The sequence below is a fragment of the Salvia splendens genome, chromosome 11, assembly GCF_004379255.2.
Source record: "Salvia splendens isolate huo1 chromosome 11, SspV2, whole genome shotgun sequence".
NCBI classification, from domain to species: Eukaryota; Viridiplantae; Streptophyta; class Magnoliopsida; order Lamiales; family Lamiaceae; genus Salvia; species Salvia splendens.
Window position 1 is genome coordinate 29232329 of NC_056042.1, and position 26785 is coordinate 29259113.

General features: G+C 37.6%; 2 protein-coding genes, 1 non-coding gene and 1 pseudogene across 5 annotated transcripts; 1 reads left to right on the plus strand and 3 right to left on the minus strand.

The window, feature by feature from the left end:
• Window positions 1–407: 407 nt before the first annotated feature.
• On the minus strand, window positions 408–9978 carry LOC121754748 (annotated as a pseudogene).
• On the plus strand, window positions 5354–5441 carry TRNAS-GCU. Its single transcript has one exon. It is a non-coding gene; the product is annotated as a tRNA-Ser (tRNA).
• A 3073-nt stretch (window positions 9979–13051) lies between the features above and the next one.
• On the minus strand, window positions 13052–14310 carry LOC121755350 (cytochrome c-like). The gene is made up of 3 exons (XM_042150673.1): window positions 13984–14310; window positions 13449–13582; window positions 13052–13329 (listed from the first exon to the last, which is right to left on the minus strand). The coding sequence occupies exons 1-3, from the start codon at window positions 14093–14095 to the stop codon at window positions 13237–13239; spliced, it is 339 nt and encodes a 112-aa protein (XP_042006607.1). The 5' UTR covers window positions 14096–14310; the 3' UTR covers window positions 13052–13236.
• Window positions 14311–14797: 487 nt separating this feature from the next.
• Window positions 14798–25583, minus strand: LOC121755311. 3 transcript variants are annotated; one of them, XM_042150623.1, is made up of 3 exons: window positions 25431–25583; window positions 16435–16534; window positions 14798–16313 (listed from the first exon to the last, which is right to left on the minus strand). In XM_042150623.1, exon 3 carries the CDS (start codon window positions 16207–16209, stop codon window positions 15034–15036), a length of 1176 nt encoding a protein of 391 aa, XP_042006557.1. In that variant the 5' UTR covers window positions 16210–16313; window positions 16435–16534; window positions 25431–25583; the 3' UTR covers window positions 14798–15033. The 3 variants fall into 3 exon arrangements, with proteins under 3 accessions (XP_042006557.1, XP_042006556.1, XP_042006555.1); XM_042150622.1 differs by having other exon boundaries at window positions 16435–16527; window positions 25431–25582; XM_042150621.1 differs by having other exon boundaries at window positions 14798–16534.
• Between the last annotated feature and the right edge of the window lie 1202 nt (window positions 25584–26785).

Below are 26785 nucleotides of genomic sequence, written 5' to 3' on the forward strand. Positions count from 1 at the left end.
ATCCGACGGTATAGATATAGTCTGTATTTCTATACTTAAGGACTTATTTTGGTAGATGAAGACCCTATATATATATATATATATATATATATATATATATATATAAGAATATTTCTTTACTGTTTTTAGAAATGCTTATGTTTTTAATTTTCACTACAATTAAATTGCACAAAGAAAAAATAATTGATCTCGTGAGTCATTTGATTATATATGAATATTTTCAAATATTGTTGACTAGATTAACGAGTTAAAAATCATTCTAGTTATAAAATTAAAAAAATGTTGCCGGTCAAGGAAAAAATAAGTTATAGTAGCTGATTTTTGGTATCATTATTGTGAATACCCGAAGGAATAATGGTTTATACTGTATATTGAAGTGATAAAAGAGCTTTGAGGAGTTGCATTTTTCAGGCCAACATCCTTTTGCAAGTGTAATCAAAGACGACCTGGAAAAGGCTCCTGGAATCGGGTTCCTCGGACTGCTTGAGCAGACGAGCCACTCTGGTGAATCCATCATGTTGCTTCACCACAGCTTCTTCGGTGATCTCTTCCTTCAGTTCCGGCAATGGCAACTTATTCTGTCGTGTTAGTGCACATTGCATCGCCCAGATCGTTAGAGGTCGCATGTAACCAAGAGATCTGTACCGCCCTTCAAAGTCCCAACCCTCGGGCGTCTGGAATGCATATCTATCAAAAGAATAAACTGTTAGATCGATACTTACTCAGGATAGATAGAGTTCAGTGTAGTTACTTTATAGGTCGGATGTAGTTCTCAAAATAAAAAGGTTTTACAGAAGCGCACGTGCACACAAATGCACACATAAATAGGTATCTTAGTTTCTTGGTCAAGGACAACTCAACGTACCCTTTACCCTCATCTGCCCAGGCTACTTCATGGACACCCACTGCAGTTTTGAATGCTGTTTCTACCATATTTTCGTGGATCATGCCTGCCGCAACAGCATATGTAATCCCACTCCATATTTCTCTCGACTGCAATGTACACATATCAGCTTCTCCATTTGGAAGCATCCCGTTTGCTGCCCCTACCTGCCCATTTTTCACCTTCAATACATTGAAGTTGTATACTGTCTCAAGAGCTTTTTTTGCCTTTATTTCATCAACAATGGGTAAAAGACCACACGCTCGAGCATACCTATAAAACGTGTAAAAAAATGTGATGGAAATGAAAAAGATTACAACAGATTCTGTTTCTACAGGTGAATCACAAAATATGAGGAAACCTTTAAACAAAATTAACATACCATTGTCCAGCCAATTGATCAGCCTGGATGGATGAGCTTGTACTGCTGCCGCTGTTATCATAAATAAAATAAGATCCGTTCCACAACTTTTCATACACCTTCTTTGCTTTCTCAAACCGAAACCAATAGTAGTCTTCAGAACCCTTGTCCCCAACCACGTGTGCAATTGCTGAAGCAGCCTGCAAAGCTGCAACCCATAGGCCACCACAGTATGCACTCACACCAGTTACAGACCATGTATCGTATGTTTGATCTGGAAACCCTTCATTTTCTATCATGCCATCTCCGTCCTTGTCAAACTGTTCCATGTAAGCCAGTGCAACATAGACTGATGGCCACACTGCTCGAGCAAACTCTTTATTGCCTGTGGCAACCACATCTCGGTAAACTTGGAGGACAAACTTCGGATTCAAGTCTTTCCACCTATCTGTATTGTGAAGGTTGTAAAAGTTTAATTCAATCCATGGATCTCTCATTCCAATATCATGAGGAACAGCACCAAGAACTTTTCTCTGGACACATGTTCCGTCCTGTAAAAGTATCATCCTACTAGGATCATGCATCATCACTGCGGCAGCAAAGTCTCTTTGTATGCTGAGTTCAAGTTTGGGAAACAACATGGTTAATGCAAATGAAACATAAAAGTGGACATCATATGTATTACACATGTGATATTCAATCCCCTTCAAGGTAGAGGAACTGGCCCACATTTTCCTCTCCTTTCTGGAGCAAGTTTGTTCCGAGAGCAGAACTCATTGATGCAGAAGTATGAACATCCTGAAGCATTGATGTCATTCTTTCAAGGATGTCTATTGCTGTGTCATTTCCCTCAGTGGTATTGACTGTACGACTACTATTTGAGCCTAATCTGTCAAGTGAAAACTTTCTTTCACCAACAGTACGTATACTATGTATTGGTGGAGTTCCATCTGAAGAGGAGAAAGAAAGAGAAAATATCAAGACTTAAAGTCTATCACCCTCACAACACATACTCCATTACCCAATCACCTGTCCAAATTGTTCCCCCTGAGTTAAGATAGTACAGTTCATTGAAAAGTGTGGGCGGGTACCTGCAATAGACCATTGAAAAAAATGCCACCTTTCAAACTGTACTAACAAGTAGGAGTATCAATCAATGAAACAATAAGACCTACCATTCAGGAAGTCTCTTGTCTTCGAGAATAGGTCTTTGCCATGCTTCAATTTCTGACTCCCAACGAAAACGTTCTATGGTTTGTTGATACAACAGATAAGTGAGAAAAAGTTAGAAAATAAATATATAAACACATTAATATGATTCTTTTGACGTTTTTGCCCTTAAAAAATTTCTTAGACTGAAGGATCATAAATGAAGTTGCTGAGAGTTTACCAACAATAGCATCATGAGAAATGCTTGATGCCATGTTACCATGGGTGCCATAGAATTCAGTATAACGCCTGATAGCAAAGTTGATGTACTCAGTCAAAGTTGAAAAGCAGCATATATAAATAGGAGTATAATCAAATTAAACGAACATTTGTTTGCATGCCTGTGATAGGTTCTTCCTGCTTGAAAGTTTATTTCTAAGCAAGCCCATGCCACAGAAAATGTAACACTTTGTACAGTTCCTGCAGGAATAGTCAAAGAAGCTGTCACGGCTGCCCCAATAAGTGAACCTGGTTCAGAAGGTGTTGATACGTGTTCGGAATTTAGGTGGTCAAACGATCCACGCTAATTAGACAGGACCAGGTTAGTCTGGAAAGAATGATGATACTGAAAACTTTGAAGCTCATAATTATTTATAATCAACAAAAATACTAATGTATCTAGTCTCTTAGCTATATCAAGGTTTTGTCCTATGGCATGCGAAGTAAATTAAGACTACTTTAAGAGATGTATTAGTCACTAAAACATGATTGACTACACCACTGTATATAAGGAAACCATTGATACTGTTGATGCATGGTTTAAAAACTGTGAAAGTTCTGCAATCCTACCTCTTTGATTTCACACCACATGTCCCTTGCTGTAATACCTTGTGAGTTTCCGGATATCACAAAACACGGGCACTCTGATATAATTTGAGAATATAAATTAGTGTTTCGCGCCAAAAATGGATTTTTGTTAGAATCATTAGAAGAAATAATGAAATGATTCTGTTGATACATTCGAGTAATTAACCGTTTCACAATCCGTAAACTGGATTTATTGTCATAACCTAGATTTTCCGATAAAATAGATCTATTCAAAGCATGATTATGAGCAAACACATAAATATACTCCTGAAATATAAGTGGATATAGGAAGTCGTGTTGTTGAGATCTCTTTAGCTGTAAAGATCTTTGGATTTTCTCCATTTGAATTTCCATTTGAATTAAAGGTAGAAGATTCGGGGGTTATCAAATGATACATAGTGCGATACAGTCAAAACAAAGTATTCTAGTAAAAAGAGATACCTCGGAGACAAGTAAACTTATCAACAGATTCTCTACCCTCTCTTTTTCCATTCATTTCATTTAATCCGTACGTGTTAATGTTATAGGATAACAAGATGGTTAGAAATCTTTTATTTTTTCGACCCAATCGCTCTTTTGATTTCGGAAAAAAACTTTCTTTATCAATATACTGCTTCTTTATACACACACATCTTCATTCCATAATAGAGAATGGGAATAATTAGGATTCATTAAAAAAATAGAATCCACTTAAGTGCTTCCCGTATCGGGAACTAATTTTTTTTAACATCTAATTAGATCGGGAAATTGTTCAAATTAAGAACAGAAGCCGGTTGCTTTTTCTTTCTAAGAATTAACTGAAGCCGCAGGGCCCCTATCCATTTATTCATTCGACCCAACTTTCTTTTGTTCTGTTCCAAGAATTCGAAGAAGGTTTTGTACCAATCGGATAAGAATTAAATATCCTCGGAACTTTCCATTGATACGACATGCTATTTTTTCCATTTATTCCCTTTCAGGGTCAGTCGTGGTCTTCCAAAGTTTACCAATGGTATGGACGAATTCGTCACTTCATCCAAATGTGTAAAAGATTCTAGCCGCACTTAAAAGCCGAGTACTCTACCATTGAGTTAGCAACCCCGAGAAAATATCGATTAAACAAAACTTCAGCTCAACAAGGGGTATATAGACATGGATACAATCCGAACCAAAAGCAATTAAATTGAATTAAAACAAAGAGAAAAGCTATTTTTCGAGCTAATCAAACCGTTGAACTAACAAATCTAAAAAAAAAAGATATGCTAATCGATTCGAAACATAAAAATAAATTGATTAGATGAAAATACAAGAAATTATCAGATAAAAGAAAAAAATAGACAGAATTTTCAAAATTGATAAAACATCTCCTATCCCTTTTTCAATCAAAAAAGCACCCTCTTGTATCAAAAAAAGCATCATATGATTATTGTATACAAATGGACCTTTTGTCGAGCAAGCTAATTGAACATAATCAAGATAGGATTATCAAAGAATCATCAAAAGGAGCGTGCTGAACTTTTTCACAAGTAGATCAAAATTTAATGAGATTCGGAAAAGAGGCTCCAAAAAAGAATTTAATTGAAATTATTAAATAACTAAAGTTTTCACTGAAGAAGTTAGATATGGATTAAAAAAACATTAAAATCATAACACAAAAAATGTATTGTAGAATAATCGATAGTTTTTTTTTAGTTCGGGTAAAATATAACAAGAAAATAATTTAAATAGTATTTTTTCTTTTTGTCGTTGCTTGAATATTTTATATTCAATTGAATATAATTATAATAATAAAAGTCTTTTTTTGTTTTCAAAAAAGAGAAATCATTATTTCTCTATAATTTTTTGGAACAAAAAAAAGAGCCCGGCTAGGTACTGACCATGCCGGGTCGTGAGAATAAGAAGGACCTTTCGAACAAAATCAACACAAAGAGGTCTTGCTTCTTTTTTTTTTTTGTTCGAGTGTTGGCGCGGTCGAGTCCATCTTTTCGATTTTAGATAAAGGAAATTCCTGATTTGTGGATCTCTCTATATAGAAATAATAGAATAGAGAAAGAAACGAGAAAAAGAAAAACTCCTTAGATTATGTGTAATGTAGTAATTCTCTTTTTCATTTGGGAGAGATGGCTGAGTGGACTAAAGCGTCGGATTGCTAATCCGTTGTACGAGTTATTCGTACCGAGGGTTCGAATCCCTCTCTTTCCGTTTCCGTTGGTTACTTTATTTATTTATATTTTATATATTAATATTCTATTTTATTATTTATTTTCAATTTTTGAAAATCTTAGTGAAACGTGTGAATAGATAAAATCCTAAGAAAATTTGAAAATGAATCAAGAAACCTTTTGTATTTTATTCTTCACGTCCAGGATTACGCCCCGGATCATTAGATAGGAATCCAAAGATAAAGAGAGAAACAAAAAATATCACTACGGTATAAACGAAGAGTCTCAGAGTAAGCATTACACAATCTCCAAGATTTTTTTTTTAGAAAAAAAAGAGAATAGATCTTCTATTTTTCTACCACATATCCTATTTTGATACCAAGGAATGAGGTTTTTTCAAGAAATGTATTGTCACAAATTCATTTTTTTTTTCATTAACAAAAAAAATCTAATTTGCGCCTATAATCCAAATTTAGATATTGTGGGAGACCCTAATAGGGTTAGGGTCTTTGACTGGATGACTGGAAAAGGCTCAAAAACGAGGAAATGGGGGTAAGTCCGGTTTATGTTAACTATTCACGAATCAATGTGTGAATCGAAGGTTCATACTCTAAAATTTATCTGATTTTGTCAATTGTTAGAATTTTTTCTCGAGGAAATCATGCATTTTCTAGGATATTATTATTCCGGATCTTATCGAAAACTTACAGCAGCCTGCCAAACAAAAGCTAAGAGAAAAAAAACAGAGGTATGACTGGCATAACATCTACGATTGGATTCAAAAAAGCATAGGCTTCGGGCAATTTGCCGAAGAAAAAACTACTCGAATAAAGGGGCGAATTAATACAAATACAGATCAAACTAACGATATTAAGCATAACAGACATTTTGTTCTTGGAGATAATTGCATTTTGGTTGCATTTTTTATATCAGGAAAAAGAAAGAAAGAAAGTAAATAAGGTAGACAAAAATCCTTCTTTTTCTTTGAATCCATCCAACCAAAAATCCTCCAATTCTCAAAGGAGAATAGAAGAAACGATACTTTCATACAATATCTTAATTGAATTCTATGTAATGATCAATAAATTAAGTTGAATTCTGTATCTATATGTATCAAAATTAGAATACCGGTCTATTCTATTATTCTATAGATATATAAGATCTATATTCTATAGATATGGAATCTTTCTAGATATTTATTTGGTCTGGAGTTGACAAACAACCAATAACAATATTATTGTTTCTTAGTGTCAATTAGAAATTGAAATGGGGCGTGGCCAAGTGGTAAGGCAACGGGTTTTGGTCCCGCCATTCGGAGGTTCGAATCCTTCCGTCCCAGCACGGATACATTTCTCCATTATTCCCATATAAACCCTATCATAATATAAAAAGGAAGTGGGGGGGTGGGTAGCAGTTAATCTATATTACTTTAAATATCTGTGTCTGTTCGAATTTCATTAACAAATGATCAAGTCTCATATTATATAGTTATAGTATAGTAGATATAAAACATCTATAACAAACAACAAATAGTGACAACAGTTCCGTCTATCTGATAGATTAGGAGAAACCTTACCTATTTTTTTTCAATTTTGATTTTCGTAATCTGATTAAAAGAATCAAAATTCAAATATTAACTTACATTATTTTTTGATACATCTCATGAAAAAAAATACCTGGACAGAGAAAATGCTAAAATTATATCCAAGCCCTTGGATATAATGCATGGTATGTTGAGTTTATCCCATCAAGATTCCAGTCCCAAGACCCTATCCCAGAAGCTGAAGTTTCCCTATTTGTCCACATTTTTTACAGCAGAATATGAACTTTTGTCTTACAATTTTATTGTTTATAAGATACAATTACCACTATCTCATACGATCCTACAAGAATATTTTTAAATGCATATTCTCTATAAACAACATCTTAGGATGGTAGAATAACTTTGTACTCACTTCAATTTTTCTGGGTTCTTCGGGCACAGTACACTAGAAAACCTCTCACCATTTGTTCTCGAAACAAATACCTGTACAGAGAAAATGCTAAAATTAAATCATCATTTATAAGCATATCAAGATCAGTTTTATACTTAATAATAAAATATTAAGGTGACAGGAATGGTTTGCAGTTCATGTTTCAAGTTTTTGACATCAGTAAATTATAGCAAACACTATTAGTTTCGTAGACAGGAAATCATATCAAGATCATTTATAATCATCATTTTTCTGGGTTCTTCGGGCACAGTACACTAGAAAACAGAGAAAAGGTTTGCATTTCATGTTTCAAGTTTTTGACATCAGTAAATTATAGCAAACACTATTAATTTCGTAGACTGGTAATGAATGAAAATGCTATGATAGTTTTACATATTTCAATCTTGAGTTGTAATACAGCCCATTAATAACATCTATAATTGCAGGGATATCGCTCAAATTAATGATTAGATTATATATTAGCTCTACTGTTATAAAAAATGTAATGAATCTTCTAAATGTAAATTTAATGTAACATCAATTGTGTTAAACAGTGTATAAGCATAATTTAAGTATAACACTTACAGAAAACTGGTTTGCCAAGACAGGTTCATCTTCACAGACCCGAGGAAACAGCTGTCAATGCTGAAACTCGCCCTTGTAGTTTCTTCCAATGCTTCCAGCACTGAAAAATGTGTCAACTCATAGAAAATTAGACAACTCAGGTAAGTAGGCAGCAACAACTCAACAAAATAGTGTGATGGACCTAGCTCCACTACTGGAGATTGGGTCCATCTTTCAACAAGTGTGTGACTATGTAAAGGAGTATCACGTTCTTGTCGACAATAAATCAGAGAAGAAGCAACCTTGAGAAAGCGGACTCGGAATGTTTCTTAACGTTTAGGAAGTTATCTGACAATTCGAAAAGGTTGGCATGACGTAAAGCCTGTAAGACAATTCTTACACCCATGACTTCCAACCAATTCAAACTTCAAACATAGCAGATGGTACTTCATAGCTAGAATATAAAGGAATTGGGATGGGACAGAAGGCCACAATAAAATAAAAGTAGACACACATTGCACTTCAAAACGTTGAAAACAGACTCATAGTTAAAGGTATCATCTCATTGACATCTTTATTACCAAAAAATATCACTGATCAGAAATGAGTCAGGAATTTATCTACGATGTTATAATATAAAGAATGAGAAATAATGACAGGTATTACCCTATACCACCTAGCGGAACTCTATGGAAAGATGGAGTCGGGCGCTTTGTAAAAGGATCAAGAAATACCTCCTGCAAGAACAGTTAGGAAATACCACATTCTTCATAAATCATAACCAACATTGAACCATTTCAAGTTTTATTTCAGTTATGGGGAAACTTTACGCTGTCTCTGGATTTTTCCTCACGAAGGTGCCTCCATAGCCTATAACCTATAGGGGCCTACATAAAATAAAAGGAAATATTATTTGAAATACAAAAAGGAACTAAATTCACACATAAAGAGAGCAATGAAGCATATGCTTCCACAACTATGCACAGAAAATGAGATGCATGAAAAAGAATAAGTTCACAATAGTACCAATACGACCGATGTAGGAAAATTATGATGTAAGTTCAAAAAAAGTAGTACCATACTGATTTTCTATTTTAAGGTAAGGTCGACAGAATCTTTAGTGTTTAGTTTCCTTGTCAAAGTCAGAGATGGAGGTGTCCCAGGATCAACATTGACCTGGAAAGATAAAACAAACTGAGAATGAATCTCAATAGTAGGAAACAAAAATGAACTTGAATCAGATAAAAAAAATAACAATCATAAGAGCCCAAGTTGCAAAAGGCCTATATGGTGAGCTAAGGCAGCACAACCAGAACAAATTGGTAAATACAGTACTTGGATATGTTTAGTGCAGACATCCAACTAAAAGGTATGGTGAAACTACATCAAATGAGCAAGAACATGGATATAACAATTGTTGTAATCAAAATGAAGAGTGGAAATTAACTTAGGGTATAAATTTCCATGAGATTAAGGAATGTAATAACTTGTGCAATAAATTTCCATTAGATTAAGGCATTGCTACTTCTATTTTTCGACCCCTATCAGCACTGCCATAGCCATAGATGGAATTCTATATTTGCATATCAAAACCGTGAAGGAACTCAACAGCCAGAATTATATAGTGGATCAGGGACGTAACTTGTCATCACGCGAAACTGGCTCTCCCTCTCCAACAGCAGCACCATTTTCTGGCATATTTCCTGCAAGTATGAGCCGAAACAGTAAACTTTTACTTCGAATGCAGTAGATAACATGACCAAATACCATAACGCAGGTATTGACTGCATAAATTCATCTCTTCTGATCTCCAAAAATATCTAGTCTCTAATTAAAACCACAACAAAATATCCTAAAGCATCCTTAATTTTTTTTCGAAATTGAAGCAAACGCTGAATCTACATAACATACTCACAATGAAAACAACAACACTACAATTCCAACAACTATGGGTCGAGAATCAAACGGAAATGATTGCCGAAGCAGAACAACAGATTCAGATTGACGAATGATGAATAAAGAATGCGATGAACAGAAAATCAGAAACGCATGACTAACCAGATTGATTGGGGAAGTGCAGATGTTATTTTGCAGGCAAGCGGATTGTTTGTTGTGTTGTTGTTAGTGAGTTTCGACAGTTACAAAGTCAACATTTCTTTTGGAATTTTTATTCTCAGTGAATATTATTTGAGCAATTTTTTTTATGATTTGGAAAAATAGCAGTAGTAAAATTTGTGAGGGTGTGCCGACCAAAATTTTTACCGTAAAATAAATTGTTAATTGCCAAATGGCACACCATCTTTGACTAATTTGTAATTTCAATTCAATTTATAATACCTTTTAATGAAATTATCTTATGATTAGTAGCAAATTAGACATTCTTAATCTACTTTTTGTCATAATATATCAAATTATATACACTCTTGCACCAAAATTTGGATAAAATACATTAATAAGGAGTTCATACTTTGCTCCACAATTTAGGAAAATTAGTTAGAAGTTAATTATCAAGTTAAAGTTTGTGCATTCTTTAATCAATCATCCCATTGTTTTGACTTGGCCATTAGAGTGACTTTAACAATCACTCATTAATTAACAATCACCCAACTAATAAATTATGTTGATCTCATAAAAAAAATTTATTTTGATCTCATGAATTTATGTTTGTTAGATGGTTTGTCAATTGTCCACAACAAAATAGTTGCTAGATCCATCAATGTAATTTGCAAGAGATTATTTAGACAACAATGTAATATATACAGTATGTGATAATTAAATATTCTAATATAAATTTGTATTACTCCCTCCGTTCTCTTATAGTTAAGTCATTTTTCCATTTCGTGAAGTTTCCTCATAGTTGAATCATTTCCATATATAGTACTGCATCCGTCCCCAAATAATATGCACTTTAGGTTCGGCACGGATTTTAATGTAAAATTGGTAAAGTAAGAGAGAGGTAGAGAGAAAAAGTAATTAAAGTATTATTAGTGGAGATTGGGTCCCACTTCATTAGAGAAAAAAGAGTTTCTAAAATTAGAAAGTGCATATTCTTGTGGGACGGACTAAAAAGAAAATAATGCATATTCTTGTGGGACGGAGGGAGTAACATTTTTCTCTTTCTTACTTTACTCTCTCTTATTTTATTCTCTATGCTTTATTCACTTTTTACTTTATTCTCTCTACTTTTTTCCTTAGCTTAATTTTTTATCTATTTATTTAACACATTTATCAATCTCTTTTTTAAATTCCGTGCCGAAATGTTTCGCTTCAACTACGAGGGAAAGGAGAAGGGAGGGAGTATTAAATAGGAAGTGCAAATGTACACAATAATGCCGTCATGCCGACCTTGGGATGCCATTGGTGCATTCTAAATGGAAGTATCGAAATGCCAACATTCTCCACGTCAGGATTCATAAAGTTAATGCTTACAATAAACTACTCCCTCGACTCCGGCGGAATATTAAAATATTAACAAATCAATGAATAAATATAAATAGTAGTAAGAATCTTCCATATTAACTTAAGTACTCCGTAATTGATTAAATACAATACTGTTTCTATCTCTATGTAGTTTAGGGATATTGATTTATTTTATTATTATCATAAATAAAACACATTTAATTTCTCATCATTTATTTTATAAACGCGCATATCAAATTAATAAGTTGATTAGCAGAGCTGATAAAATAAAAAAAATTAATGTCGAATATATTTTTTAAAGTATTCATTAGTTAGGAAAACAATCGAGAAAACTGCAGAACCTACCACACCTCTGCAAAAAATGTGAATTAGCAGCTGAACATTCCGTTGCTAAAGAGAAACACTCATGTGCTCTCACCTGTTTTGAGCGCATAATTAACTTGCAATTAATCATCTACTTAACACTTAATTGTCCAAATTATAATAGTACAATTATTATCATTAATATCTTAAGTGGTTGTTTGGTTCATGAGATTAAATAATAGGTAGATACAACATGAGATAAGTTATGATGAGCCTTGTCTAGGATAGAATTAGTATTGGATGTGATGTTTGGTTGACTAGATTATGTGTAAGATAACTTTAGTATAGTGTTTGATAGATAAGATTTAATACTAGCACTAATATTTATCTCATTTTAATAAAATATTAAAATTTGATTAATTATAATTATATTTTAATAAATTATGAATTAATTTTTTTTATTTAATTAAGTAAGTAATTAGCAAATTATTATTGTTGAGTTCATTGATAAAAAAGTATGGAGGAAAAATTCAGAAGCATAAAAATTGAATGGAAAAGGATTACTGCATATACAGAACATAAAAGCATAATTATAGCATAGGCATTAGTACTTATTTAATTTTCAGCACCTCCTCCATCACCATTTCCCAAACTTATATATTTAATTTAATTTAATTAACATGACTACCCATTTTCCCAATTTTTTCAGAGCCCTTCTTCTCAAACAAGGAAACAGTGCACATTGGCTGCCGATAACAATTCACACCGACAGAATAAATCGACCAAAATAATTCGCTGCATGCTGGCGGTGCACGGCGGGGTGAAGCAGAGGTGGGAGTGAAGAGAGGTGCGACAATTTTAGTCGCAGGGGTTGGGTCCAGATGAATAGTCGCGAGATTAGGGAAAAAAACAATCAGTCAACGCGGGCCGTGATAAAAGAGACGCAGGCCGGCGGGCCAAGAGATAACTCTATAATAATAATCGAACACTGGATAATCCAGTAACTGAGACTGAGTCAGGTGGAGTAGCTGCATCCAAACCTAAGTTTGTAAATAATGGAAGTAGTGGCGACATGATCATGCGCACCTCCACAGTTTTTTTTCCCTTTTCAATGGGCTTTTGGTCTATTATAAAAAATAGTAAAGATTAGTGAACTATTGACAATATAGATTACACATTTTAGTATTGGATTAAAAAATATATCACCAGATATCTCTGGATAAATACTTAATTTTATTTAAGGTATTTTTACATTATTTTCGAACATTTTTTTTTTGCCTTTGAGCTCTTTTTAATTATGGAGTAATACATATTCTAGTCATTATATTTTATTTCTCTCCTCCATTCTCACTATTTTCACATTTTCTTCTCTTGTTATTGAAGTGCACGTGAGAGATAAATAACATAAAGAAACCAACCAACCCCTGCGATTCATGGGCAACAAACTGTTTAGCCTTATGCTCTTATTACCGAATTACTATCTAACTACTTTCCTCAAAAAAAATCCCGAATCAGGATGAAAAAGTGATGAATCTCTTAGCTATCAAAAAACGATAATCATATATGTCAGAGTAGTCAAGCAGTAGCCTCCTTGAGATATGCAACCAGATCTGCACGCTCTTGAGGTTTCTTCAGCCCCGGGAAAACCATCTTAGTTCCAGGAATGTACTGCATTAATCATCCAGAGTAGCAATCAAACAAAAACCCCAAAACAGGAACATAGTCATGTAAGGCGTAAATAAGGAGGAAGAGAGCAGATCACGTATGAAGAATCAGTGAGATAATACCTTCTTGGGATTGAGCAAGTAGTCATAAAGAGTGTTCTCTCCCCAGGTGACGGCCATGTTCTTGTTAGCAGCAGAGTAAGAATAGCCAGGGGTGGTGCCAGATTGTCTCCCAAAGAGCCCGTTCAAATTAGGACCTGGAGTTCCAACCAGGCTTGTAAATTTTACGAGTTCATAATTCATAACACAACCCCAACACACACCCATTTTCCAGCAGCTTCCATTGACACATATTTGCACATACGCTTTCGAAATCCAATGTCAAGGAGAAATGAAAAAACTGAAGCGAGCCTAATACCGGGAACGGCGTACAATAGTAATGGATTAATGCAAATCACATTCCACATACGAAATGAGGATACAGAATCATCAAATTGAATTGTGTTTAGAGGCCAGGGAATGAAACAACAAAAATATGAAACAAATGAGAGAGATGCTGACGCCAATGCCAAGACGATCCTCACAAAAAAGGCATGAGCAGCATGAGCATATATGCGTATGCAGACAATGTATGAATGAGGGGATGGTGGTGAGAAACCTTGTTTGTGGCCGGCGCCTTTCTCGGCAGTGTGGCACTGAGCGCACTTAGTTTTGAAGATCTTCTCGCCAGATTTGGCGTCGCCGGCCGGTGCTTCGCTGAATGTCGCCATTGACGAAAATCCCAACACTTTTTTTTTCTTTCTTTTCTTTACTTTTTTGTTTCTCCGGATCTAAATATAATAGCAGTAGTACTAATGTGTGGAACGTGGCTTTAGGCGGCGGCCACGCGACTTCGCGACTGAATCCACATCTATTTCTAACCGTATCTTTCTAATTTAGAATCAGAATTACATAAATGAGAAAAAGAACGAATAAGTATTCAATGTTCTTTTAATACTAGTATTATATGTTAGTAGCAAAATAAATCTGTTTGATGTGTTTAGGCTGTTAAATTTATGTAAAAAGAAAATTTCCACACAAAATAGTGCACAATGTGTCAATCCTAGAGCATTTCAAAATAATGTGTATACTTCTTAGTTCTTACACATTCCTTATTGGACATGATTCATTCAAACTTTAACAGAGTACTACTATATTTACAAAATAAGATAAACATGATTCACTATCATCTACATTGATAACATAAAAAATACTAACAAAATTCTTTCTCCACTTTTATTCCACACTTTAGTTGTGCACTATTTTGATGGATCAAAGAATATATTTTTAGAATAAATAATCAACTTTGAAGCAGTAATTAGTGTGGTGTCTTACGTTGAGATATAGTACTGTATAACAAACTCCAGAAGGTGAACAAATTTCAACACCAATGCAAAAAGAACGAAACAGAAACTTGAGAAGCATTCCAGTGGTTAGTAAAGCTGTGAAATCGTCATAACCAACCAAACTTGAAGAGATACAGATTAACAGCGCCACCAAGAAAAATACGGTGGATAAAATACAAAAAAAAGCAAACAACTATCTCAAAACCAGAAAGCAGCAAAATTAGCAATCATTATTAAACAGCTAAATCCTTTACAGACAGTACTGAGTTCTGAGTTGAGCGCAAAAATGTTTGGCACCCTGGCCCGGCCTCTCTGCAGCTAACTTAACCTTGTGCGGGAACCACCATAGACCACCCGACAAGTCTAGGCGACCCAGGTGGACTTGAATGCTGGCTAGGATTGAATAGGCTTAGTTCCACAAAAGCTGCTCCAGAGGTTTCATCTTTCTCACTAGCATGGAAAGAAATCGATCCACGTTTTCCTGAGGCAGATGAATTTCTACTTACAAGACTTCCTTCAACTGGGCTCTGATAAGCAATTAACGAACTCGTATCGTTACACTCATTACCAGCCCACCTCCTCCTAGCTTCTGTATCTATTTGCAGACTCCTCAAAGATAAAGAATCTGATATAGGAAGGTATGCAAGCATGCACATACCCACCCCTGCACAACATAAAAGGGAAATGAAAGACAGGAATACTATGACATCAAACAAAGGTGTTCCTGGATCAGCTAGGACCGACAAACCAAGCAGAACAACTCTTAACGGGAAAAAACTAGAGATAAAAAAGATCAACGTGTACACTCTCTTCTGCAAACCCTTATTGATCACCAAATGAAGAATTCTCCTACCAAGCCAAAACAAGTAGACAGTTACGATGGTAGCAAAAACACCGAGAAAGATGGTACTGAATAGAGGGTAAGTGCAGAAGGCAGTATCATGATTTGCATCGGAAGAAGCTGCTCTGATGAAATAAGAACGCAGTTTCGGATTATGGTCCTTCTTATACTTTGGTCCAATTAAGATAACTACTAGCTGAAGAATGAACAATGGAATGCAATAAACAAGAACAAAACTGGCCGTTTTCACATTCCACTTGTGACCTAACGTTCCAGACCTTTGTAGAGATGCACGGAGAAGAAAAATGAGTGTGAGAAACAGGCATGGTTCTGCGAATCCCAGGTTCGAAATGATGTATCCTTTGCAGACTTTTTCCTGCCATTCCAAAGTGAGACCATCCAATACTCTTCCGTGGTGCCTCAACAAATTCAACCGTATAATTTCACCAACGCCCAACCAAACTGCAAAGAAGATGTATGTGATTCTGATTATCCAAGGACCACTAAAATAACTAAGCTGACTGAAACCTTGCCCGAGGATCCGACTGCGGAAGTAAAATGAATATATGATACAGAACAACCCCAGAACAACCAATACAGTAACAAGACAAATCGTCACCACACCAAGTGCATCAGCGACTAATCTCGACTGGGGCATTACCCAAACCACAGATTCCACGCATGCTCTCCGCCAGCATGGACACAATAAAATCTTCTATTCAGTAAGGTATTCCACAGGACCAGCAAACAAGCCAAAAATACCTGAGAGAAATAGTTGAACACTCCAATTGACTCCAAAAAGATCATATACGTCCAGGTTAGAGATAGATTAAATGCAACTCAAGCAAAGAACAGAATATAGCAACAAAAGTTGCTTAATGACCTCAGGCAAAAAATATGTTCCAACTTCCTCCGCTACTCAGTTTAAATCCACAAGTCCAAAAGGTAATCTTTAAAGATCAAGCAGTCTGACTATCTGCAGCCTGAGCAGGAAACACAAAATCACTTACCCACAGATTATACAATAATAATAGTATAATAATGATAACAATTACTATTTTATTAAAAAAGGTGATAACAATAATGAGAATGACGCCAAAGTTAATCAAACAAAAAGAAGCCACCAACTGGAAATCAACTAGAAGAAAATACAAGCAAAGAGGAAAACAGAACCAATTGTCAATTGTAACAGTGAGATTAAGCAGCATAAGGTCTCAGGTGTCTCAGAGCAACCAACTCAGTAAAGACAGCATATGAAATTCCAATACACAGTAACGCAAATAGCAACACCTTATATGCTGAACTAACATCTGTAAAAATAAATATGAGAGTAATCAGGCATGTAATCAGACAATTGAGGACGGATATTGCAACTTATTCAATCACTAGGTTATCACATGCCCTAGAAACATTAACATACAAATCCTAGCCCTTTGTTACAAGTGAATTAGACAAAATTCTGCAACCAGATTTTCTTGCAACTTGCAAAGCCTAGGTATACTCTAGGTGGAAGATTGACAGAGCATGGAAACCTTTATATAGAGCCATCCATATAAAACAGTAATCCAGCACTTCAGCTATCAGCACAGCAAACACCATAGATGGGTTGTTTAACGGATTGCATAGGAAATTGGGGTTTTTTTTTACTGACGGGAACTCTTGTCAATAGTTAGACTCAGGAACTGCGTCTCTCGATACGATTAAGTTTGCTTTCCAGTTTCTACCCATACTTTTTATTAAAATACCTTTCACTAATCAACATAGATGTTTTAATGACAAAGACTACATTAATTTGACCACTTCCTTTGAATCTTATAATAATGTGTTTAAGATAAATTTCTGCTGCATAATATTAAGCACGAAACGATGGATGGTCCAGAAACTTCACAAAGGAATTCCACATCCCTCATTGTTATCGACATTTCATGAGGCCAAATCTGACTAAGTATCAAGTGAAATTATCCATTAAGCATCGGCTGATGTTTTAACAATTTAAACCAGGCACATAAATCTGAACTACTTCCTAAATCTGAGATAATATCCAACAATATGGTCAAAATAAATTACAAATCGACAACTCACTCATTAAGACGATTTACAAAATTCACTTTAAAATCCCTTATTTATCCTGCAGGTGCAATTCCAAGCACATCAACATGCATGTACAATCTAATAAATTACTAGTATTAAAAAGAAATAAAAAAGGAACTCAGTCTCTCAATTGTTAAGTACCAGCTTCTTTAAACAACGGATTTACCAACTAACTGTTGGTTTCTGGGATTACAAGATAACAAAACCGGGCGTAATACAACCCAAAAGAAGGAATACAAAAAAGAACTGAAGTTACAACGAAAATGAAACAACTAAACCAGTATGCTATGACAGCCGAGTCGAGGAGGCCTCTTCCCGCAAGACGAGATACGCCCCGGTAGTGCTCTCGGTTTGGCGTGTCGTCCCCAAAGGTAAAACGGCTACGTCTCTTCTGATGCAGCACCGCAATCAGCAGAGCTCCGGCGAACGGGATGGAGGAGAGGGCAGAGCTTCGACAGAAAGACAATGCAGGGAGAGGGAGAGAGCTTATGCAGAGAATGCTTGTAGGTGTGTATCCTAATGCAGTGGTATGGCTAGCCTATTTATAGGCCAACCACCATGCAGGGTCAACCAGCCATTGAAGGCTCATCATGGCAAAAACGTAACCGACGTCGGTTACAGGCGTGTGGCTGTAATGTGCCACCCGTGTGTGGAGCGTGTGGATTTCTCACGTGGCAACCGTGACTGTGCCTCGCTTGACGACGTGTCAAGCCACTTGGATTGCTGACTCGGCGGTGGTCTAAAAAGAATAGTTTGGGCCAAGCACCAAGCCCAAAGACCACCCAAAGACCAATTGTCAAGTCCAAGTCCAAGTCCAAGATTAAGATCGAGATCGAGGGCCCGGGCCCGAGGCCCGAGGCCCGCGGCCGCGAGCGCGTGCACAGGCTCGGGCTCGGGCTCGGGCGGGCGGGCGGCGGCGGCGGCGCGCGCGTGTGCGCGCGTGTGGGCTCTTTCACCCATCTTGGTCCACTATAATTATTAAGTAACATAAAGTCACTTAATTTATACACATTAAAGATGTGTTAATCCTCCAATGTGGGATAATTAACACTAGTTAATTATTCCCTAAGCTCCATCTCCAAGCTTTAATTAAAAGCTAATTATGCCCAACTTTAATCCACTATTTCTCACTCACCGGAAATCGGATTTGAGAAAGTGAATATACTACATTTACCTACGTAAAATGTAGATCGACGCTATGTCATTTAATTTCACAAAATTAAATGTCTCGTCACATTTATTATTTGGTCAAAATCCATTGACCGGGCATATTTAATCCATGATTTTTACAATCCCCCACATGAGTGGAAATAGCCGAATGCATATGCATGCAGACACAAGCTCAACCCTCGCGAGGTATATAAGCATAAGGATAGGTAGTTGTTGACTTTGAACCCTCCATAGTCGACACCATCGGATACACAGGCGGCTTAGTAGCGCGATGCTTTGAACTAATCCCCCACGGCGTGCACCGAGACAATGGTGTTAACACTTAAACACCTCAACCTCATCCGTTCTCACGTTTTGTGTCCATTGCGGTCTTGGACACCACTTTGGATTCATAAGTGCGTTTTTTATGAAGCGACCACACTTCGCACTTACGTAGGTGATTCTTAGTCAAGTACCTTGCCATACTTGGTCTCTTTGAGAATTCCATCTCTTTGAGATCCTTAAGAACCATTAAAAGTCATAGACTTAGCCTTTACCACGAGGCAAGTTCTCCAACACTCTATTGCTCTCTAGGGAATAGATATAGTTTGAGTGTTTTTCCATGAACTCTCATAGCTTAGTTGTCCCTTTGAACCAAGTTCTTGGGATCTCCAGTCATCATGGTTGGGTTACCACTATGACAATTCTTTAGTTTGTGGATTTCAAACCCATTCCCTCTAGCAACTTATTCATTTGATCACGGTTTAACCCTTTGGTTAGCGGATCCGCTAGATTATCTATTGACTTCACATAGTCAATTGTAATCACCCCTGTTGTGATCAAATGTCTCACGGTGTTATGTCGTCGACGTATATGTCGAGACTTACCGTTATAGAAACCATTTTTTGCCCTTCCAATAGCCGCTTGGCTATCGCAGTGAATCAGCACTGGTGGCACTGGCTTAGACCAACATGGAATGTCTTCAAGGAAGTTCTTAAGCCACTCGGCTTCCTCACCAGCCTTATCCAAGGCAATGAACTCCGATTCCATTGTTGATCGGGCTATACAGGTCTGTTTTGTGGATTTCCACGATACAGCACCACCCCCAATAGTAAAGACATATCCACTTGTTGAAAGTGAGTCTCTATTATCGGATATCCAATTGGCATCACAGTACCCTTCAAGCACCGGGGGGTATCTCGAGAAGTGTAGCCCAAGATTTTGAGTGTGTTTTAAATATCTCAAAACCCTCACAAGAGCTCTCCAATGCTCTTTGCTTGGATTGCTCGTGTAACGACTTAACTTGTTCACGGCACAAGCAATGTCAGGTCGAGTGCAATTAGTCAAGTACATAATGCACCCGATGACCCGTGCATACTCTTCTTGCGCAACGGGCTCGCCTTTGTTTTTGCTCAAGTGAACGTCGAGTTCAATTGGAGTCTTAACCGGCGCGCCATCATAGGCTTTGAATTTATTCAATATCTTCTCAACATAATGTGATTGTGTTAAGATGATTCCATCATTCGTTCTTAGAATCTTCATTCCAAGAATTACATCGGCTAGACCCATGTCTTTCATGTCAAAGTTTCTCTTTAACATGGCCTTTGTATCGTTAATTACTTGAGTGTTGCTACCCAAGATTAACATATCATCAACGTAGAGACACACTATAACATGACCGTTATTAGTGCTCTTGATGTAGACACATTTGTCGCACTCGTTGATTTTAAACCCATTTGATAACATCACATTATCAAACTTCAAGTGCCATTGCAATGGCGTTTGTTTCAATCCATATAGGGATTTCACGAGCTTGCATACCTTTTTCTCTTGTCCAGGTACTACAAACCCTTCGGGTTGTTCCATGTAGATTTCGTCTTCTAGTTCACCATTCAGAAACGCGGTCTTTACATCCATTTGATGAATCTCGAGATTGTGCAATGCAGCAATAGCGAGAAGCACCCGGATAGATGTAATCCTTGTTACAGGTGAATAGGTATCGAAGAAGTCATGTCCTTCTTTTTGTTTAAAACCCTTTACTACTAATCGGGCTTTATACTTATCAACTGTTCCATCGGCCTTAAACTTTCTTTTAAGAACCCATTTGCATCCTAAAGGTTTAGCACCTTCGGGCAAATCAACCAACACCCATGTGTGGTTTAGCAAAATTGAATCAATTTCGCTTTGAACAGCTTCTCTCCAATGCAGCCCGTCTGGGCCAGCAAAGGCTACTTTTATCGATGTTGGTTCTTCATCCAACATGAAAGCAATGTAGTCAGGACCAAAAGTTTTTGGTGTTCTGACTCTATTACCACGTCTTAGTACTGTATCTTTTGGATCGGGCCTTGCACGCTTGCGCGATTCAGGTTCCGCATCTGTTGATTTAGAACTAGTGGCTTCTTCTTCCACTTGTTTAGAACTAGTGGCTTCTTCAATTCTTGTCTCAGAATTGGTTGATACCTTTTCCTTATCTTTGCAAGGAAAGGTATTTTCGAGAAATACAGCATTCCTCGACTCAATTGTTGTTCCTACTGTGATAGTCGATATTTCAGACTTGTGAACAACAAATCGATATGTACTACTGTTAAGTGCATATCCAATGAAGATGCAATCAACCGTCTTAGGTCCGATTGTAACTTCTTTGGGCGGAGGAACCATCACCTTTGCCAAACACCCCCACACTTTGAGGTATTTGTAGGATGGCTTCCTTCCCTTCCACAACTCATAAGGAGTAACATCTTTTCCTTTGAGAGGGATTTTATTCAAGATATAGTTTGCTGTCAAAACAGCTTCCCCCCACATGTTATGTGGTAATCCTGAACTGAGTAGCAGTGCATTCATCATCTCTTTTAGAGTTCGATTCTTGCGTTCTGCAACACCATTAGATTGTGGTGAATATGGAGCAGTTGTTTGATGAATTATACCACTTGCGTTGCATAACTCCTCAAACGGGGCTACATATTCGCCTCCTCTATCGCTTCGAATCATTTTGATTTTACAACCAAGTTGATTCTCAACTTCGTTCTTATAATTTTTGAACGCCTCTATTGCTTCATCTTTGCTTCTTAAAAGATAAATGTAGCAATATCTTGTGCAATCATCTATGAAAGTGATAAAGTACTTTTTACCACCTCTAGTTTGCAACATCTTTAAATCACATACATCCGTGTGAATTAATTCAAGGGGTTTTGTGCTTCGTTCAACCGAGTGAAACGGCAACTTAGTCATTTTTGCTTCAATACAAATTTCACATTTATCTTGGATATCCAATTCATTAGCCTTTAGTAAATCTAAATTTACTAATCTTTTAATGGCTTTTGAATTTACATGTCCCAATCTACAATGCCACAAATTTGAAGACTCAATCAAATAAGAGGAAGTAGATGCTTTATTCTTATTGGCCAATGGCTTCGCAACACTTCGAGTTGCTACACTAAGCTTGAAAAGCCCATCGGTTACATAACCTTTTCCGATGGATTTTCCAAACTTATACAAGACAAACCTATCGGACTCAAATACAAGTTTAAACCCTTTATTAACTAGTATTGATCCTGACACTAGGTTCTTGCGGATGTCCGGGACATGCAGCACATCCTTCAAAGTGATAGTTAGGCCAGACGTCATCATGAGAATCACGTTGCCAACGCCGAGGACTTCTGACGATGCTTGATTCCCCATGTTGATCTTTCTCCCTTCAACAGCAGTGTAGGAGGCAAACTTGCTCCTGTCGGAGCAAACATGAGCAGTAGCGCCGGTGTCGATGTACCAGCCTCCCTTGTTATCAACAAGGTTAACCTCTTCAGTGACCACTGCAATGAGGTCGTTCTCATCCCAGTCCTTGAACTCCTTCTCAACGACGTGGGCTGCCGGCTTCTTCTTCTTGCTGCGGCAGTCTTTGGCAAAGTGGCCCGGTTTGCCACATTTGTAGCAGTCGCCTTCAAACTTCTTTGAAGGCTGCTTTCCCTTCCCTTTGTCGTTTGGACGGTTTGGGCGAGGGCATTTGTTGGAGGGACCGCCCCGCTCCAACAGGTTGGCTTTGGCTTCATTTGGGGTGAAGCCCTTAGCCTTTTGATCACTTTTGCGCACGTCGGCCTCAATGCGCAACTTCACGATCAAGTCTTCAAGGGTCATCTGCTTTCGCTTGTGCTTGAGATAACTCTTGAAGTCCTTCCAACTTGGAGGGAGCTTGTCAATGATCGTGCACCTTAGGAACTTATCGGGCAAGGTCATCCCTTCAGCCACTAAGGAGTGGATGATCATTTGGAGCTCTTGGACTTGCTCCATGATGGGTCGAGAGTCGACCATCTTGTAGTCCATAAACTTGGATGCTACAACCTGTTCAGTCCCTGCAGCATTGTCTATGCTATATTTCTTCTCTAGGCTTTCCCACATTTGTTTAGATGTGGTTACATTGGAGTATACATTATAGAGGCTATCATCTAATGCACTTAAAATAAAGTTTTTACATAGATAATCCCCTTTTCTCCAAGCTTCATAGTCCGCCATGACTTCGAGCCTAGTCTCTTGGTCGCTTGGCGCGGGCGGCTCGTTTTCCGTGAGGAAGTTGGCGACGCCCAATGTTGTCAGATAGAACAACATCTTTTGATACCACCTCTTGAAGTCTGATCCTCCAAACTTGGGTGGTTTCTCGGCAGGTGGCATCATTCTTGGTGCCAAAGGTGCCGCAGTTGGTCCTTGGAAGGAACCAATTCCGTTGCCCCCGAAGGAGCCAACAACTTGGTTGGGCATAGAGCCCCCACCATTCATGTTGGGCATAGAGCCCGCCATGGTCGTACCAGCCCCGAAGGGACTAGCACCCGCATGAAACCCGAAGGCCCCAGCATTCGTGTTGATCCCGAAAGATCCAACACTAGTATTGAGCCCGAAGGCACCAACACTCGATCCATTAAAGGATCCGAAGGAACCACTAAAAGTGGAACCAACCGAACCACCAAAGGTGGAACCAGTGGACGCCCCGAAGGGGTTGTCCCAAACCCAAGGGACGGTGGATGAGGCAGCTGGGAAGCCGGGAGTTGGCATCATCGAGGGAGCCGATGAAGTGTTGACCGGTCCAGTGGTCGCCATGGTGGAGGGAATGGCGGCGGTGGCGTTGGCAGCAGCAGTGTTGGATTCCGTCGACATCTCCAGCAAAAGGTGTTAATGTTTCGGAAGTTTTAGTTCAGTTTAGAAGTTCAAATTCCTTCAAAGGCAAGCTATCTCGTCTTGCGATTGTTGGTTTCTGGGATTACAAGATAACAAAACCGGGCGTAATACAACCCAAAAGAAGGAATACAAAAAAGAACTGAAGTTACAACGAAAATGAAACAACTAAACCAGTATGCTATGACAGCCGAGTCGAGGAGGCCTCTTCCCGCAAGACGAGATACGCCCCGGTAGTGCTCTCGGTTTGGCGTGTCGTCCCCAAAGGTAAAACGGCTACGTCTCTTCTGATGCAGCACCGCAATCAGCAGAGCTCCGGCGAACGGGATGGAGGAGAGGGCAGAGCTTCGACAGAAAGACAATGCAGGGAGAGGGAGAGAGCTTATGCAGAGAATGCTTGTAGGTGTGTATCCTAATGCAGTGGTATGGCTAGCCTATTTATAGGCCAACCACCATGCAGGGTCAACCAGCCATTGAAGGCTCATCATGGCAAAAACGTAACCGACGTCGGTTACAGGCGTGTGGCTGTAATGTGCCACCCGTGTGTGGAGCGTGTGGATTTCTCACGTGGCAACCGTGACTGTGCCTCGCTTGACGACGTGTCAAGCCACTTGGATTGCTGACTCGGCGGTGGTCCAAAAAGAATAGTTTGGGCCAAGCACCAAGCCCAAAGACCAATTGCCAAGATCAAGATCGAGATCGAGATCGAGATCGGGATCGGGATCGGGATCGGGATCGGGATCGGGATCGGGCTCGGGCCCGAGGCCCGCGGCCGCGAGCGCGCTCGGGCTCGGGCTCGGGCTCGGGCGGGCGGGCGGCGGCGGCGGCGCGCGCGCGTGCGCGTGTGGGCTCTTTCACCCATCTTGGTCCACTATAATTATTAAGTAACATAAAGTCACTTAATTTATACACATTAAAGATGTGTTAATCCTCCAATGTGGGATAATTAACACTAGTTAATTATTCCCTAAGCTCCATCTCCAAGCTTTAATTAAAAGCTAATTATGCCCAACTTTAATCCACTATTTCTCACTCACCGGAAATCGGATTTGAGAAAGTGAATATACTACATTTACCTACGTAAAATGTAGATCGACGCTATGTCATTTAATTTCACAAAATTAAATGTCTCGTCACATTTATTATTTGGTCAAAATCCATTGACCGGGCATATTTAATCCATGATTTTTACACTAACAAACTCCAAGCCATAAATTTGATCTGAATTAACAACATATCTACAAAACAGCGTCTAAGAGATCAAAGACCAGACCATGCAGAGAAAAAGAAAATGAAACCAACAATTAAGACGATAGTTATAAATTCGAGAACGCAGGCACAAAAGCATCCGCACATTCGTATGAAAAATTGCTAAACCTAGAAATAACCACTTCAATTCCAGAAAAAGAAGAAATTATGTAGAAAACGGACGAGAAAGCAACATAGAAACGGAAAACAGAGGAGGTGCAGGAAGCTTACGACTTGTGAATCAACGATCCAGCAAAGTAGGACGTTGAATCTGAAATTCCGTAGAAATGCGAGAAAACCCCTAGTGTGAGAGAAAACAAAATGCAAGGCAAGAGAAGGAGAAGAGAGAAGAAAACAATGTAAGGTAGGGGAGAGTAGTCTTTCAAGAGAGAGTGGGACTTTTGTTGCTGACAGGCTGTCGCCAGCCAATAAATCCAAAAATCAGGAGACAACAATTAAATAATAAGATATATACGTATAATTATAATCATAATTATAATTATAATTATGATAATAATAATCATAATCGAATCGTATATTAAAGTTACGGTGCACCTGTAATATACTACATATGATTTCCAGTTTTCTTTTTGCATAATAATTTTGCAGTATTGAAGTACTACTATTTGAATATCATAGTACTACTATAGCATATCATTTATGCAGCAAATTTGAATGGCAGGCTGTACACAGCAGACGTGTGACATGTTATATTTTCCTCTCTTAATGTAAGACACTCTTATATTTTTATAAATATATGTATCTGGTCAATATTTATTTTGTTCATTTTGCAAAAAAAACCTAGATAAAAAGTAATTTTATCACAAAAAAAAACCTAAATGAAAATATATCTATTGATCCACAAAATTGTGATGAATAGTGAAAAAGTATCATGAATATGATTACACCTTACTTTAGAGACGACCCATGATATTTTTAAAATTCAGGAACCGTTTGCTTGCGAAGCGCGTAGTTCATGGACAATTTGCGTAGTTAACTCTTTTTTCTATTGCACGATTCCACCGAGTGGGGTAGTACAAAAAATTGAATAAAGTGTTTACTAAATATCCTCATCTTTTTCTATTGCAGTGTTTATCCAACATATTTTTCTATTGCATAGTGTTATCCAACATGTTGATGATTCCCTATTTTCTATAGCATAGTGTTTATCCAACATGTTGATGATTCCACTAAATGGGGTAGTAAAAAGACTGAATAAAGCGTTTACAAATTATCCTCGTCCTTTTATATTGCAGTGTTTATCCAACATGTTGATGATTCTACCGAGTGGGGTAGTAAAAAAATATAGTAATAAAGTTTTTATAAAAGATCCTCGATAGTGAAGTAACCAAATAAGAGTTCGGGTCGATAGTGGTTAGTTTTTTTACCCTTTCCATTGGTCGATTAACCAATGGGTTGGTAAAGTCCTTATAATTGTACAAATTTTTTGCATAGTGTTTATCCAACTTGTTGATGATTCCATTGAGTGGGTAGTAAAAAAATTGAACAAAGCATTTACAAATGAACCATTTACCTCAGCAAATAACACCGTGTCTTTATATTTTACCATTTAAGTTTGAACATCA